At 34.5% G+C, this 16,861-nt stretch overlaps 2 protein-coding genes, 1 long non-coding RNA gene and 1 other non-coding gene across 4 annotated transcripts; 3 read left to right on the forward strand and 1 right to left on the reverse strand.

Moving 5' to 3' along the window:
- Positions 1 to 411: 411 nt before the first annotated feature.
- LOC123274851 lies at positions 412 to 1,539 on the forward strand. Its single transcript, XR_006511586.1, has 3 exons — positions 412 to 629; positions 733 to 872; positions 1,481 to 1,539. It is a non-coding gene; the product is annotated as an uncharacterized LOC123274851 (long non-coding RNA).
- Positions 1,540 to 2,586: 1,047 nt separating this feature from the next.
- On the forward strand, positions 2,587 to 2,659 carry Trnat-cgu. Its single transcript has one exon. It is a non-coding gene; the product is annotated as a tRNA-Thr (tRNA).
- Positions 2,660 to 8,926: 6,267 nt separating this feature from the next.
- On the forward strand, positions 8,927 to 12,775 carry LOC123274853. The gene is made up of 2 exons (XM_044742608.1): positions 8,927 to 12,632; positions 12,768 to 12,775. Exons 1-2 carry the CDS (start codon positions 8,927 to 8,929, stop codon positions 12,773 to 12,775), a joined length of 3,714 nt encoding a protein of 1,237 aa, XP_044598543.1.
- A 1,362-nt stretch (positions 12,776 to 14,137) lies between these two features.
- Positions 14,138 to 15,046, reverse strand: LOC123274854. The gene has a single exon (XM_044742609.1). It carries the CDS (start codon positions 15,044 to 15,046, stop codon positions 14,138 to 14,140), a length of 909 nt encoding a protein of 302 aa, XP_044598544.1.
- Positions 15,047 to 16,861: the final 1,815 nt, after the last annotated feature.

Genomic DNA, 16,861 nt, shown 5'->3' on the forward strand with positions numbered 1-16,861 from the left:
CATGATGGTATGAACTTAAAATAATAATTAACCTACTTGATTTTTAAACATTCGGTGAACGATGCATTTCCGATTGCAAAAAGATAATTGAAAGAATCCCATCCGGTTACTGTAAAAATATAATAATGTTTCTCCCCATATCTTTGATATCCATAAGTTTCGCATACGTATCCATAAAAACTGTATCGAGAGATTAAATTATTTTTAAATCTCTATATTTGAATTGTTCAATTATTTTATATCTTACCTGTTGTTTCTTTGATATAAGTATCCTCGACTTGGTAAAATATTAAATATATCTCTTAGAAGATTCATAATATCGTTTTGGTTATTCATATTTTACAGGTTATGTAAATTTTTCATTAATCGATTATCTTTTGTTCAAAAACAAAAATAAAACCTATCTGTCAATTAATTGACTGTCTTTTGTTGAAGAAATAATTAGGAAAACGGTTGATCCTAATCTATCCTTTCATACAACCGAAGTATTTGATTGATTAAACGCTTCAAATAGCTTCAAAAAGGACTAAAGATGTCAAATAAAGAAAGTATCGAAAGTTTAATTTTGTGTGCTGACTATGTGTTTGGAAATGAGAATTGGTCACATGAGATCAAATCTCAAACTATAAGTAAGTTATATTTTTTTTAACATTAAAATAAAAATAATCTTTTTAAATTTTCGTACAAAATTTTACAATTGTTATTACTAATAAATTAATCATTTCATTGCAGATAATAAATCAAAAAAGTGTGTTACTTAATGCATTACAGTAGTTAGAATTTCTTTACGAGATGGAAGATTTCACGAAGGGATTGGCTGCTACGAAGATGTTGACAATGAAGGCAAAAATGGTTTTGCAGAAATTAGAAAGGTAAATTTAAAATGCATATATTATTTTATTATTTTATTTCGATTTTTACTAGTATACCGTCCTTGGTTTTTACAAGGCTGGGTAGATGGTAGCTGTCACATTCTTCGAGTGCGCCACCGTCCTGATTTTTATACTGTCTTTTTTTATTCAACGCTTTTTTTGGACCCCAGCACGTCCTCTTTTCACTTCTGTATTTTCACTACATAATCAACCTTATTTTTCGCACATTTATATACTCAACTCTTTATTATTATCACTGCGGCTGTGGACCAACTTGTGCTTTCTGTACTGTATTTACCCTATTCCTCACCCCTTTCTATCGGTTGTTGGAATAGTGGCGATGGGGAAACCACAGAAAAAACCCATGCCAGTACAGTTCGGCTACGGAGCGACCCCCGACGGTTGGTGTTGGAACTATTCGAACAACCGTCAGGGCTCGAACCCTCGCCTCACGGCATGATGTGCGAGCGAACTAACGGGATAATGATTTAACCCGCTCGGCCATCATGCCGCTTAAAATACATATATTATTATATGATAATAGAAACTATTCTTTTAAAATTATTGGACGTTAATATAAAATCAAAAATTTTTTATAATTTATGTAGAAATCATTAATTGATGGAATTTACAACGCTTTGTTCTATTTTAAAGAGATAAGAGCTTATTTAGAAAGAAAAAATAATGAAAGAATGATTCGCTTAAGTAAACAAGAGGAAAAACAAAGACAATGGAAATTAAAAAGTTAATTTTTTTATAATCATTCACCTGCCATATTATTTTATTTATGAAAAAGGTTGTTAAGATAAAAATTATTATATTTTAATTAGGAGAAGCTGAACAGAAAACAGAAGCAGAAGATAAGGAGATGAAGACACAAAAGTGGAGGAAAAGAGGATATGACAACAATAAGTGAAGAAAAAAAGGATACGAAGACGAAAAATGAAGAAAAAGAATCGATAGGAGACGAAGAAATAAATATGACAATTCAGAAAGTGGGCCGCATAAAAAAATTGAGAAAATAATAATAGACATATAATTCGTTTTTTATGTTTGAAATTTATGTTTATTTTGAAATTGTGATTTGTTAGTTTCAAAATTAAAAAATAATCATTAAATAAAAAAAAAAAAAATCAAAAATTCAAAATGGCAAAATTAATATTCCTATTAAATTTCAACTTTCTTAATTCGATGGTTCCCGAGATATCGTGATGAGTCAATATATACATAAAGCAGCTCCTATATATATTTAGATAGAATATTCCTACTAAATTTGGAGTCTATAAAAGCTATAGCTTAAAAATAAAAAATTTCAATTCTTAATACCCACCCCCGCAACCCCCTGTGGGATAGGATATTGTAAAATTCGTTCAAAAATTATTTTTACATCACTTATAGAAAATCCCTTCAAAATTTGGAGTCTGTAAAAGTTACAGCTTGAAAACGGCAATTTTTCATTGTTAACACCCCCACAAAACCCTTTGGGAAAGGAATTTCTTAAAATCTGTTCGTAGCTGAGCTCTACATAGCAAAAGTAATATTTCTATCAAATATTACTTTTGCATTCAAAAGTTATAGATATTTAAAAATTCATAAAATTATGTTTTTCGGTGTTTTTAAAAATATCTTCAAGATTTCCAAACCAATCAATATAAACCTGTACATTTGCCACCTAAATTGCTTATTAGGTGACTGAATGGTAGTTACGGACAATGTCTCGGATAGCTTAACTGGTAGAGCTTTTGGCGCGTAACCAAACGATCCGGGTTCGAGTCCCGGTCTGGGCTTTCTGAATTACTTTTTCGGTTACCGAAAAATTCCTACTGAGTAAGATCCCCCCTCCCCTTTATCCTTTATCCCCCTTTTATCCTTTATTTCCCCAGTCCCCAAATTTGTCTTTAATGACAAATTTAGCTATAAATTATGGCTTTTTGTGCTTTAAATACTGCGTCGAATGCTCATTTAAAAAAGAAAATCAAACGACGCATTCAAAAGTTATCAAAGTTATCAAAATTAAATAAAAAATTGAACATATTTCATTATTGGTTAGGATTCAATAAAAAAATTTTGTAAATATATGTGATATCCCCTGTAGATGGATAACTAGGGATAAGGTTCTTATTTCTAGAAGTGATGACTAGTCGAATCTAAAATGATTGTAAGTTTATTTAGAACAATGTCTTACAAGAAAAATGGCACGTCTTTGTCAAATGCTCGTATAGAACTCATTTTCACACACAGGTCAACTGACCCTCAGCACTCATCCCCTTTTCCCACTCCTCGTACTTACTCTGACATCGCTCAAAAATCATACCTACGTACCTTAGTATATACTCTCGTTCTCATTCTTTCTCTCTTGCACTCATACACTCCAGATATCGTATCTTACAGCTAGACTTAAATACTACCTGATGGCCTACGCTTTTGGCGTATACTCTTTTTATTTTTGATATTACATATAAAAATAATTGCGCGAGATTTTAAATTTGGATTACTTATACATATACATGTAAAATTAATCAATAAACAAAAATTGTATAAAACTTTCAGGTGTTAATGAGTTTTTTTTTTTTTTTAATTTAAACATATGAATAAATAAATAAATAAACTAACATTTAAATCATTCATCTCTCATCAACGGAAGAAAAAATATCATGAATGTCAACGCTCGATCATTTTTCCGGCAAGGCCGAATTTATGAGTAAGTCTTTTTTATCATTTAAAATTTAAGTTCTTTTTCTTATTATTAAAATTATCTAATTTTTTTTTTTTTTTTTTTTCAGATTTATCGGATGCGTGCGCGAAATATTTGGCTACCGTGAATATTTATTCACAGACCACTTTTCTTTCGGTATCCATGATGACGTGGGTCATTCTCACGTCATCATGGTCGTTGACGTCAACCATGACCTGCGATATTCAATCGATCTACGTCAGGTAAATATAAAAAAGGGTTATGACTTGATGTACGGTAACCTACGTTTCGTTTAACGAAATCTATTGTCGTACGACTAGCCATTTCAAAAAAAAAAAAAAATTTTTTTAATAATAAATTAATAATTTCATTTTTTTTTTTACAGGTTGTCAAGGTATCAGCAGTTTGTCTTTATGGACACTCTTTCGACGTCAGTGAGGACTACTCGCCATTTGAATTTCGGGTGTTCAGTTTTGCCGGCTTCATTTCCACGACTTTATTTTATAATTTGACAAGCGGAACACTGGAGAGTCGAGTAGTCGAAAGTGAAATGGACGTCGATGATTAATTTCATAAAAAATTATAGGAGGGGGGGGGGCAAAATGGAGTAGGGGTGGCAAAATGGGGTACCCCCAAAATTTCGTAAGAAAATTTTTTTTTTCCAAAAAGCTCTTTCAGCTTCCTAAAATATATTTTAACGTCATTTCCTACAATTTAAAAGAAAAAAAAATTTTTTAATTAAAAAAACAAAAAAAATTTTTTTTTTTTAACTTTTCTTACAGTAATTTTTATCGTCATTGTGCATCGTAATAAATTTTTTTTCACATCTACGATTACTTTTTCTAAATTTTTAAGTTCTCGCTTTACAAATGAATGATTAAATAAAAAAAAAAAATCGGGGAGTCATTGGTTCCATGCCAGTTTTTGAAAATCAAGTTCTAATCTGATCTTCACATTTTTAAGGTCCCAGGAACTAGTTCTTAATATTCCTACGAGGATATCTGTCAGCGTGTGTGTATGTGAGTGTAAACCTCTAATGTGTCGAAGAAAAATCTTACACAGAAGAAAAATTTCTTGAATGGAGAACAAAATTCTTGGCTCAAGACAATTTTCAGGTGCCTGAAGAAAGACTTAAGTTGTATTGCCCGAAATAAAAATTTTTCTTGAAATTCTATTCTTGGTAGAAGTAATTTTTTCTTAATTCAAATTATCATAAATACTTGATGCAATAAATTTTTACATTTGATCAAGATTTTTAGATACTTTAGGGAAGCAGTGCCACCTACTTCAGCTGAGAAAAAAATTTTCTCACCTTGAGAAAATTTTTCTCTCGAATATTTGATACCCATTTTATATTATTTTAGCGTGCAATTATACATATTGAATGAAAAAAAATGATTCAACATTATTTGATCTTCCCATTTGATATATTAATCAATAAAAATATTAGTGAAAATTTACTTCTATCTTTATATTTAATTTTTTGGAGCAAGAGGCTGAATTTTCTCAAAACAAGAAGATTTTTTTGACTTAAATAAATTTTCTTGGATCAAGATACATATTTCTTAAAACAAGAGAGTTAATTTTGTTGGAATAAGTGAAATTTCTTGTGTCAAAAAGAATAGTATATTGTGTGACTAGGGATGAAACAAAACGATTTCAGACCAGTGAAGTTGCCTGCCCGAGCGAAGCGAGGGCTGGCATCACTCGATCTGAAATCGTGTTTCATCCCGCGTCACACATTATATTTTTCATATAAGTTGCATTAAAAATGATAGTTTCAATGTCTGGAGCCAACCAGAACTAGATAGTTTCAGACGAACAGCGAAAATACCATTTTATTATGAAACATAATAAAATAGAAAGTAATAGTTTATTTTTTACCAAACATTATTCGTAAATTGACAAGTTTTCTTTTATCATTCTTATTTATGCTTAATAACAGAATTATAATATGTCAGTACAGTTAACGGATAGAATGAAAATTATAAAGGTATAAAATAAACAAACAATTGATAGGATTGAAAATAAAGCTGCAACTTCACTTCACGGACAGAAAATCGTCATTTTCTGTCCGCCGGGAAGAAATAATTGATACCTGCCCGGCACAGTCGCATTGGTCTGAAATTGTCTAGTTTCGGTTGGCTCAACAGGCATTGAAACTCACATTTTCAATGCAGGTTATATGAAAAATTTTTTTTTCGCTCAAGAAATAATTAGGAAGAAAAATATTTTCTTGGCTCAAGTGAACCTTTTTTTCTGTGTAAACTAACCATTCTAAAAGAATGTCTTTTTCAAATAACTTCGAAATTTATTCTTGGATAATTTTTGATGTCATAATTTAACTATCAATGCTCAGAAAACTGTGTCAGAAGCCGCCAGATTCTTCAAAATCATTTGGTGGGCTTGTGAGATATTTAATTTAAAAAGTAAAATCTTCAGGCCTACAAAATCATTCAACTTGAAAAAATTTTCCTGAATCCCTAAACCAAGAAAGAGAGTGCAAAAAAATTATGAATGTTTTTTTTTCGTGCTATTGCTTGGAATTGCGTGAGAACTATGTCTAAAAAATTTTTCACCGAGAGATCCAAAAATTAGAATTTTCTCAAGGGAACTCTTTTTTTTATCTTGATATTATTTTTACTCAAGCGAAACCCGTCAAAAATTACCACAAAATTAAAAAATTTTTTTTGCTACCTTAATTTTTGTTACGAGTATATTGCGTCAACTATAACAATGTTTCTTTTTTGGGTGATTTGTTCATCTCTCTGGGTTCTTTCGTAGACTTATCGATAAGAAAATGTTATTTTTTTAACGACATTTCATTTTCGGATAATGAAATTTTTTTTCACTTTTTCAGGGGGTACCCCATTTTGCCCGCAAAAAAAAAAAATTTTTTTTTCACGGCAACTTGAAATTTGATTATTTTCCTTCAATTACGACTGAAAACGAGAAAAATCTACATATTTAAGTGCTTAAAATCATAACGGTTTCTTAAGTACCCCATTTCCCCCCCCCCTCCCCTAATTATAATTAATTTAATTTATTTATTTATGTTTATCTGTTTAAGTGGATACTCTTAAATTTCAATAAAAATTATTCCTGAATTATGTTTTTTTTTTAAATTAAAATAAATGTAAAAAAAAAAAATAAAAAATAAAAAATAAAAAAATCAATAAAAAATAAAAATAAAAAATCAATGAAAAATAAAAAATCAATAAAAAATAAAAAATCAATAAAAAATAAAAAGTCAACAAAAAATAAAAAATAAAAAATCAATAAAAATAATAATAAATTAAATTAATTTAATTTCATTTTTTATAGAATTTAAATGAATAAAAAAAAATAAAATAGATGTAAAAAAAATTAGAAAAACGGTTGACCCTGAAGGCCATCCCTGCAACCCCGCTAATTCCATACTTAGGCGCTTAAAATTGCACCAATGACGTTTTTGAGCTCTTCGAGCTTAAAAATACAATTTATGGGTTATTTTGAGCTCTCCGAGAGTAGTGTGTCAGGGGGGGTAATACTCAGTCGGTAAAACAGATTTGTGGGTTCGTATCCATGCTAAGTTACCATTCGTAGATATGGGCGCCCTGTTTTACCGACCTGTTTTACCGACGTGGATATGGTGGAGGTTGTAGGTGGCGCTGGTGGTGAATTCTGTGATTTGAATCTATCCGCCATTTTCCCGCCATTTTTGAATCCGCCATTTTCCCGCCATTTTTTAAATCCGCCATTTTGAATCCACCATCTGGTGGCTGCTATCCGCCATTTTGAATCCACCATCTGGTGGCTGCTATCCGCCATTTTGAATCCACCATCTGGTGGCTGCTATCCGCCATTTTGAATCAGCCATCTGGTGACTGCTATCCGCCATCTGGTGGCTGCTATCCGCCATCTGGTGGCTGATATTTTGAATCCGCCATTTTGAATCCACCATCTGGTGGCTGCTATCCACCATTTTGAATCCACCATCTGGTGGCGGCTATCCGCCATTTTGAATCAGCCATCTTAAATCAGCCATTTTGAATTTAAGTTCAACATTTTGAGGTTAGAAAAAAGCATCCTCAACTATTAACCCACCTTCGGCTCAGCCATAACAGATCAATAGTTCAGGATTACGCATTTGGAGTATGATGTATCAATGTTTTATATATTCAAAATGAAGTTATGACAACTACTTGCGAGAAGGATTTGACGCAACACCATCTGGTGACAGCTTCTAACTTCGTAGTAGATGACGTCATCAGACAAGTCTGAACCTGTTCAAGGTCGCGTAACTGCGTAGTTCTCTTTGTTCTAACTGCGTAGTAGATGACGTCATCAGGCAGGTTTAGACCTGTTTTGTGAAAGGGGTGGGGGAAATTTCTACGAATCAGATGACTCATTCTGTTCTAGAATTTTCTAACTGCGTAGTAGATGACGTCATCAGACAAGTCTGAGCCTGTTCAAGGTCGCGTAGTTCTCTTTGTTCTATTTCTAACTGCGTAGTAGATGACGTCATCAGACAGGTTTGAACCTGTTTAAGGTCACGTAACTGCGCAGTTTTCTTTGTTCTATTTCTAACTGCGTAGTAGATGACGTCATCAAACCGGTTTTTAGGTAGAGGAGTGGGGGAAATTTCCACGAATCAGATGACTCATACCATTCTAGAATTTTCTAACTGCGTAGTAGATGACGTCATCAGACAGGTTTGAACCTGTTTAAGGTCACGTAACTGCGCAGTTTTCTTTGTTCTATTTCTAACTGCGTAGTAGATGACGTCATCAAACCGGTTTTTAGGTAGAGGAGTGGGGGTAACTGCGTAGTATCTTCTGCCTATATAAGCAGCTCCCCGAGAGCGTACTTCATAAAAACGAAGTACATGTCTCCAGTGAAACATCTCTCGTAATTAAACAGTATTCAGTGTTATAAAATATAGTGAAGTTCAGTGTTGTGAAGTACGCGAGTATAGTCCAGTGTGCAAAAACTATTGTGTGCATAAACTATAGTCCAGTGTGCCAAAAACTATTGTGTGCATAAACTGTAGTCCAGTGTGCCAAAAACTATTGTGTGCATAAACTGTAGTCCAGGTGCAAAAACTGTAATCCAGTGTGCAAAAACTGAAGTCCAGTGTGCAAAAACTATTGTATGCATAAACTGTTGTCTCGTGTAAATTCAGTGTGTGTATAAACTATTGTGTACATAACCTATAAAAGTGTACATAACCTATAAAAAGTGTACATAACCTATAAACAGTGACATAACCTCTAAAAAAGTGAACATAACCTCTAAAAAGTGTACATAACCTATAAACAGTGTACATAACCTACAATATTGTGTAAATAGACAGTAGTGAAGTGTGTATCCTTTCAAAATGGCACAACATAACCTCATCGAGGCTCTCAAAAACTTGGTAGACACTATTGCCGTCTCATATGCTGATCTGTTGGGAGAGCAGCTTACTGATGAACATCGTCAAAGGTGTTCACGAGTGTGTGATGAGACCATTGAATACTTCAACACAATATTACTGGATCCTGGGACAACAATTCAAGTGAGACGAAGTGTTCAAGCACACATCAACCAACTTAACTGGTTTGCCGATCAGTTCTCCAGACTCGGTAACCAAGTAGTTGGTGGAGATCTCAACCAAGGAGTCAAATGGCAGGACTTGGAGAATGCTTTTGCTGGTAACATTCAGACTGGATGTATTGTCAACCAGCGTCACAAAGATCCAGCATCATTTCTCCAAGCCTCACGGGACATCGTCATCAACAAGGTGCAGAGTGTCTTGAGAGATCTGGCAGGGTTGAAAGTGAATGTGGAATTCTTCTGCACATTCCGGAAACAGCAAGAAGATGTAGAAGAGCGAAAGTCTTTCGTCACCAAAAGCCGTGAGATTCTCCCTGCCACATCTCTTCAGGATTGGTACAGTGAACATGTCCACAATAAATTACTTCAAAGAATTGAAGATTTTGAACATGAGGGTTCCGGGTGGAGTCTGCTTGGATCGAACAGCTTGATGGTGACTATGTCAAGATTCGCACCAACTCAAGTTGGGAACTCCACCTTCGTCAGATTACCGAGGGATATTGTCAAGAAGAAGCGTGCGGTTACGAACATCCAGAACGATGATGAGTTCTGCTTCCTGTGGTGTGTCAACGCCGCCTTGCATCCACCAGTATTGGTTCCAGCTGACCCTTCAAGTTATCGTCACTTCAGCGTCAGATTAAATTATGAAGGTATTCAATTTCCAATTAAGCTTAATGACATCCCGAAATTTGAAAAAATGAATGATCTTAGCATTAACGTATATGGTATAGATTCTGAATTCACGGGTAAAAAGTCTGAAAAAAGTACCATTATACCATTATATTTAAGTAACTTCGAGTCAGAAATACCAACGATTCATTTATTAATGATTAAAAAAAGTGTTAATTTTACTGATAATTTAGATAATATTGAGTCTGTCTATCACTTTGCATGGATACATAATCTTTCTGGATTAATTACAAGTCAAATATCTCTAGGTAGACATAAATTGTACTTTTGTGATCGGTGTTTGAATCATTTTAAACTTCAAGAATGTTATTTAGAGCACCGAGTAGATTGTTTTAAAACTAACAAAGTCCGCATGGATTTTCCTAGTGAAAAAAATAAAATTTTGAAATTCAAAGATTTTAAGTCCAAAGATACTGTACCGTTTGTAGTTTACGCGGATCTTGAATGCACACTTGAACCTTCAGGAGATGATGAAAAGACAGTTAATAAACATGTTCCACACAGTATTGCTTACTATGTACATTGCAGCTATGATAACACACTTTCCAAATTTGAATTAAATCGTTCACCTGATTGCATCAACTGGTTTGTTAAACAATTAGAGTCATTAGCTCTGGACTTTGAAAAAATTTTAAAGAATCCTATTAAAATGAAACCTTTAACCAAAGAGCAACAAGATAGACACAACCAGGCAACTGTGTGTCACATTTGTGAAAAACCAATCACTTCTGCTTCAGATAAAGTCTATGATCATTGTCACTTCACGGGTAACTATAGAAACGCAGCTCATAAATCATGTAACGTTAATTATCAGAAATCTACAATTATCCCAGTTGTCTTTCATAATTTATCCGGTTACGACTCACACTTTATAATTAAATCCTTAGCTACAGTATTTGAGGGTGAAATAATATTATTACCGATCAATAAAGAGCGTTACATTTCTTTCACAAAATCAGTTAAAAATACTTCAGTCTCTTTAAGATTTATTGACTCTTTTAGATTTATGGCCTCCAGCTTAGAAAAATTAGCTTCATACCTTGATGACAAAGACAAACAGATTACGCGACTACACTACCCTGACCCCGACAAATTTAAATTAGCAACACGTAAGGGTGTATTCCCGTATGAGTACATTGATAGTATTGACAGACTAGACGAGACACAGTTACCTGACCAGGATTCATTTTATTCAAAATTAACAAACTCAACTATTTCTGATGACGATTATGCTTTTGCTCAAGTAGTTTGGAATGAATTTAATATTAACACGCTTGGAGAGTACTCAGACTTATACTTGAAGACCGATGTCCTCCTCTTGGCTGATGTTTTTGAAAACTTTAGACGTAGTTGCTTTAAAACATACAATCTAGATGCTCTACATTTTCATACAGCACCAGGTCTTTCGAACTCAGCAATGTTAAAGCATACTGGTGTAGAACTTGAACTATTTACTGATTCTGAGATGCTTCTTTTCATTGAAAAGGGTGTTCGCGGAGGGGTATCGATGTGTGCTAATAGACACGCTGAAGCCAACAACCGGTACATGAATAAAGATTTTGATCCAAGCAAAGCTGAATCTTACTTGATGTACTACGATGTAAATAATTTGTATGGTGCTGGGATGAGTATGTCATTACCTAAAGGTAAATTTGAATGGGTTGAAGATGTAGATAATGTAGATCAGTTTTTCAATGATGATGAAAGTGTAGGCTACATCCTTGAAGTAGACCTACACTATCCTGAGAAATTACATGATCTACACAAAGATTTGCCTCTCTGCCCTGAACATTTTATACCACCTGGCAGCAAACAACAAAAATTAACAACAACTCTGTATGATAAGACTAATTATGTAATACATTATAAGAATTTGAAACAATGTTTAGATTTAGGCTTAGAACTTAAGAAAATACACAGAGTCTTGAAGTTTGAGCAATCAGACTGGCTCAAATCATACATTGATAAAAATACTGAATGTCGAAAGCTTGCAAAAAATGAATTTGAAAAAAATTTTTATAAACTAATGAATAATGCGGTTTTCGGAAAGACGATGGAGAATGTACGAAAATACAAAGAAGTTTGGCTTCGAACAAAGTGGCAAGGTCGATACAATGTATCCGATCTAGTGTGCAGACCAAACTTTCATAATCTCACTATTTTTGATGAAGATATGGTTATAGTTGAACTAAAACAAGTAAGAGTTTGCTTCAACAAACCAATTTATGTAGGATTTAGTATATTAGATTTATCCAAAACTTATATTTATGACTTTCATTACAATTATGTTATGAAAAATTATGAAAAAACTTCAAAATTATTGTACACTGATACAGATAGTTTAATTTACCAATTTAATGTACCCGACATCTATGAAGATATCAAACGTGATATCTCGCGGTTTGATACCTCCGATTACCCGCCTAACAATGTCTTCAGCATGCCTCTTGTCAATAAAAAGGTTCTGGGGCTCATGAAGGACGAGAACAATGGAAAAATCATGTCCGAGTTCGTGGGTCTCAGAGCCAAATTGTATGCCTTCCAAATTCATGATCCCGAGAAGGAAAGAGATAGGATCAAGAAACGGGCAAAGGGTATCGGAGGTTCAGCCTTGAAGACCATCACGTTTGATGACTTCAAAAGATGTCTTTTTGAAAATGTATTATTAAGAAAAGAACAGTACATGATCAAAAGTAAAAAACATCAAGTTCATACAATCAAGCAGGAGAAACTTGCTCTCAGTTGGGCTGACGACAAACGTCAACTCATTGAAGCAAGCACTGATACTGTACCTTGGGGTTACAAAGGCCCCTTAGATTTTAAGAAAAGAAAAATTGTTGAAGATAACGATGAAAATAATAATAATAAAAGACAAAAAATTAGTAATATTAAAAAAACAATGTAAATATAGTTTTAAGGATTTATGTATTAAGGTTTGTAAATAAAAACAATGTAAATATAATTTGTGTTTTATATATCAGATTTATTGATCCAACTATTATGTTTAGTATCAAAACCTAACCATTTAACATAGTATTTATTTCCACGTTTCTTAATTACTTTTTCAACGAGATATACATCTGGATATTTGACTTTGCTGAGTTCTTCGTTGTAAAATCCACCTTCGATTGGTTGATCCTGATAGTCCACGAGCTTGTACGTCGTTGGATTCGTATTCTGCACCGACTTGATTGTGAAGATTTCTGTTGTCCAGTTTGGTGTGTATCCTTTGTCAAAAACATGTTTGTACTTACTGATTCGGACTTTGTCTCCAACTTTGAACTTCGGCTTCGATTTAGTTTTCAGTGGTTGATATATATTTTTCAACAGTTGTTTCTCCTGAGCAGCGGTAACATCAACAGGTTTCATTTTGATGGTGCGGTGCTTGGTGTTGTTGTAAGTATTCACCAAGTCATCAAGTATACCGGTCCACTTGTAGCTACCACGAGCTGTAAACTCTCGCCACATTTTATTCTTAAGTGTTCTATTGAAACGTTCACATATGGATGCTTTGAGATTGCTGAATGTTGAATACAGATTTATCTTGTGCTGCTTCATCAGATCTTTGAATTCTTTGTTGTAGAACTCTTTACCCTGATCAACATGGAGATTCTTAGGAACACGACCTTGCTGAAGGACTGATTTCATTGCACTAGTGACATCAGCACCACTTTTAGATTTTATTGGAACAGCCCAGGCATACTTTGAAAATATATCTATGATTGTAAGCAGATACTTGTATCCTTTATTGACTGTTGCATATGGAATCATCTCAACCAAATCAGCTTGCCAAGTCTCATCGAGACCTCGGATGTCAACATGGCGACGTTTATAGTTCCTGCGAGCTGGTTTGTGTAGCTCTTGAGCTATCACTACCTTTTTGTCGTCCATTGAGTTTCTCAATGAGATATTTAATATTATTTTGGTGAGAGGAAAGTACTGCTTTAACTTCCTCAATAGCCGTCTGTAAATTTGCCACAGTAGCTGTCAATGTTACTATTTCAGAGTGTAAATGTGAAATAATCTCTTTCTGGTCACTGTCTATATTTTTATTCAGTTCAGATATCTGTCTCAGTACAAATTGCACTGTCGCTGCATCATGTTCATTTGAAGGATTACCGAGATTGCACAGCCTTTTATTCTCAATGTTATAGTTTCCATCAGAAGTTATATTGAAACCTCTACCAGCTGGTCCTCGTTGAACCGACTTGTCATTGTCCAGTGGACGTCCAAATATATCGATGCTCATAGTTGTGAATACTTTGACTGTCAATGTCTGAATGATGTAATTTTCTAAAAGCTTTTAATATATAACCCCAGCCTCCCTCAGCTCTTCAATAATTGACATGATTTCATTCGTGTGACTTGGATTTCCAGCAGCTTGAGATGCCATCAGCAGTCGTAAACGATCAACTAGTTCATTTGGATCATCCCAGTATACATAGTCCATAGGTGTCTTGGTGGTAATCATATATTTTGGTAGTCCTCTACCATGCTTTTCAACAAAATCAGCAATATATTTCTTATACTTGTCTGTTGAATCTCTGTAAATACTTTTACTTGAATCATAACCTTTCCTATGAGTATTTGTTCTCTGGATAATTTCCAAATATTTTGTCTTATCATCTTGCGTAACAAGCGTGTCTTTCGGTGTCTTCATGAACAATAATTCCAACAACCCAGGAGTTATTGGATAATTTCTGTCTTTGACAGTTATTGTATCACTTGCAAATAAAATAGGTGAATCACCCATATGCATTTCACCATATTTTCTGCGTACACCATATCTCATATCATTATCTTTATGCTTTTTACTTAAACGTTGTAAGTAATTAACGAGTAGAGAATTTTTACGCGCTGGAGTACTTGTTGATGCTGGTGGTGAGGCTATAGCAAGTGATGTGTTGTTAAGTGAACTTTCATCATCTGATATTAAACTGTTGTATACTTCTGGATCATCATATAAAGATTTTTCAACCTCTTGTTTTTCAACTTCTTGTTTTTCTTCTTTTTTAATATTTTCTTCTTTCAGCTTTGAAGATTCAACTAAACTCTGAAGTGGTGTGACAATAGGTTTAAACATTTCCTCCATAGCTTTTTCAGCTGTATCTTTACCCAACTTCAACATCTTATGCTTCCGTCGGATGGCATCGCTGGCTTGAGATATCTGATGCAGAATATCCTTCTGCTTTGAAATTTCTTCAGGCTTCATGTTGACAGGTTAAAGTCTACAGCATGTATGACTATCACAATCTAAAGTACCTCAATTTATACTAATGAAGCAGTCGAATCCTTTTCGATACCTGCCACCGTTCAATTCACTGTCTTTATCTATTACCACAAATCCATATTTATTCCAGCATGCCGAGCATAAATCTCTAAATGAGTTGTATGAGATGTCTGTATTGACATGATCATCATAAATATGCTTCAGATTCATTTCATCTTGACGGAACAGCACGAGAAAATTTGCATTATCTCTAATCAGATGCTTAGGTATTCGTGTATAAGTTTGACAGAGATAGAAGCTGTCTACATCCTTGTGTCGACCCATGCAGAAAAAAGCCTTGATGTGATCCTGTTTTTCACAAGCAACATCGTCAAATATCATCAGAGAGTGAGGCTTAGCATCTTCAGGCTTGATTACAGCCTCATGTTCGCTGAATGTGAAGAATCCAATACCATCAATCTGTTTAAGCAGTGTCTCCAGAAACTGATACTTTGGTTGGTTAAGAGACTTTGAGTAGAGATATATATTCTCAAACCTCAAACCGTTTGGATGTACAATAAGAGACAGCAGAGCATTTGTCTTTCCACAGTTGGATGGGCCGCAAAATACTGCACGGATACTGTTGGGAAGCAAAGCACCATGTCGTTTGAGTTTTTTCACACCGGTTCCTTGAACAATTTGATCAAAGTTGATAACTGGTAACTGAGCTCTTGGTTTGTTGAACTCCATGACTGCTGATGAGATTCTGAGCTCAAGAGGTATATATACCGGCTTATATAGATTAGCAAGTCAGTCTTTGATGTGATATGTCTGAGAGCAGATGTGGTAAAGGTTTGTTCAACAATATAATCAATAAGCTCCCACTTGAACTTCACATACCAGGGTATCAGTACTGCGGCCCAGGTACAAAGTTAGCCAAGAGGTTAGCTCGAGGTGATCCAGGTATAAATCCTTTGGACTCTGCGTGTAAGGAACACGATATAGCCTACTCGAAAAATCGTGAAAATTTGGAAGCCCGTCACGAGGCTGATAAAATCCTTGCTGAGAAAGCGTGGCAACGATTTCAAGCGAGAGACGCTGCTATTGGTGAAAGAGCTGCTGCTTGGAGTGTAAATAAAATCATGAAGTTAAAAAGACGTTTCGGTATGGGTCTTAAAAAAGAAAAACCTATTACCAAGCGTAAGACAATTAAAAGAAAAACAATGAAGCGAAAAACGACAAAGCGTAAGATAACCAAACGCAAGATAGTCAAAAGAAAGATAGTCAAGCGCAAGACTACCAAAAAGAAAGATGTTGCTCTAAGACAGATTGTTGATGGAGCTAAAAAGTCCATGCAACCTGGCGGAGATCCAGTTAAAACAGCCCTTGAAGGTGCTCGAAAGGCTGTCAAGAAAGCTGGTGGGAAGAAAAACGTTCGATTGCCTCGTATTCTACCAGTTCCGTCAAAGATTGGCGGAGTACTTCCATTCCTGATTCCCCTGTTTGCAGGGTTATCAGCTGTTGGTGCTCTAACAGGTGGAGCTGCAGGTGTTGCAAAAGCTGTGAATGATGCAAGTGCAGCGAAACATCAACTTGTTGAAAAGAAACGTCACAACTCGAAGATGGAGGAAATAGCTGTAGGTAGAGGATTATACCTCAAACCTTACCGAAGTGGTATGGGACTTTATCTGAAACCATACCCAGAGAGAGCTGGTTGCAAGAAGTCAAAAAACCAGTAGAGCTACCACATCGAGCACTGACTAACATCGATTTATTAAAATATGCCAAGCTACTTAAAATTCCAAATTTTCGTGGAGT

This window comes from Cotesia glomerata, unplaced genomic scaffold (assembly GCF_020080835.1).
Source record: "Cotesia glomerata isolate CgM1 unplaced genomic scaffold, MPM_Cglom_v2.3 scaffold_83, whole genome shotgun sequence".
Classification (NCBI taxonomy): domain Eukaryota; kingdom Metazoa; phylum Arthropoda; class Insecta; order Hymenoptera; family Braconidae; genus Cotesia; species Cotesia glomerata.

Coding starts and splice junctions, on each gene's coding strand:
- LOC123274853 (XM_044742608.1), top strand. CDS start 8,927: ATGGCACAACATAACCTCATCGAGGCTCTCAAAAACTTGGTAGACACT.
- LOC123274854 (XM_044742609.1), bottom strand. CDS start 15,046: ATGAAGCCTGAAGAAATTTCAAAGCAGAAGGATATTCTGCATCAGATA.